Below are 1,002 nucleotides of genomic sequence, written 5' to 3' on the forward strand. Positions count from 1 at the left end.
GATGTGTAGTAATTTAAACCCACCCAATCAACCGAGCCCGCGAGCCCTTTCTTTTCCTCATCTGAGAAAGGCACAATATTGCCCGCAGCGTATTGCAACATACTTGCTGGAAATTGACCATATATTACAGGTTCCAAAAACCTGAACCAAAACAATGAAGTCAACGTGTTTGTGCACAACGACTCTATATATGTTTGATTTATACAGACTTACCAGCCTAACATAAAATCAAAGGCTCTTTGAACAGCATCTTGGTCATCCTGTGAAGTACTGTCGAAAGCATAATGATAATTGGAGTTGAGAACTATTCCTATTTTGCCGTTTTGATACATCTGCAAACAATGAAATTGAAATTAAAATGTTGGCTAATTATCTATTACTCTCATTCATATTAAAAGTTTTATACCTGAAATTTCTGTCTATACGATTGGACTGCTGCTGAGTGGCAAAGAAGCAAATTTCTTGCTGCAGTATATGCATCTGTGGCCGGATCATTCACAGGGAACCAAGTGTCCCTAGTGGTTTCGATTGTGGAGTCAAATCGTCTTATTCTTCTAGAAAGTCTATTAGGAGGAAGGTGCATCCGAGCTCTTTGAGATGAACGTTGAACGGTTGTTGAGTTGTCGCCTGTAGTGTCGTCTTCACTGAAGTCATCCCCAGGCGTATATCCATGAACTACGTAGCTCCATGGCTCGTTGAATGTTGTCCAAAATTTCACCCGATTACCGAATTCTTGAAAGCATAGCTCTGCGAACTCAACAAAATCTTTCCTGCACATCATTGAAATATAAACTAAGTACATATCATTTTTAAAACATCATAAGAAACAAAAATCGAATATAGTCACTTACACTATTTGGTCGCTTAACATGCCACCATACTCCAGTTGTAAGCAATTTGGAAGATCCCAGTGAAAGAGAGTTACAAACGGTGTCATGCCTTACCAAAGTGATATAATTCATGTTAATATTTCGTCATTATAATACTTGAGAAAATAAGAAA

At 38.1% G+C, this 1,002-nt stretch overlaps 1 protein-coding gene across 1 annotated transcript; it reads right to left on the reverse strand.

Moving 5' to 3' along the window:
- Positions 1 to 23: 23 nt before the first annotated feature.
- Positions 24 to 937, reverse strand: LOC105155311 (beta-glucosidase-like; the record flags this gene model as incomplete). The annotated part of the gene is made up of 4 exons (XM_011071185.2): positions 852 to 937; positions 407 to 770; positions 214 to 332; positions 24 to 141 (listed from the first exon to the last, which is right to left on the reverse strand). Coding segments are annotated over exons 1-4 (687 nt in total), but the record flags the coding sequence as incomplete, so codon positions are not given.
- Between the last annotated feature and the right edge of the window lie 65 nt (positions 938 to 1,002).

This window comes from Sesamum indicum, unplaced genomic scaffold, assembly GCF_000512975.1.
Source record: "Sesamum indicum cultivar Zhongzhi No. 13 unplaced genomic scaffold, S_indicum_v1.0 C01752, whole genome shotgun sequence".
NCBI classification, from domain to species: domain Eukaryota; kingdom Viridiplantae; phylum Streptophyta; class Magnoliopsida; order Lamiales; family Pedaliaceae; genus Sesamum; species Sesamum indicum.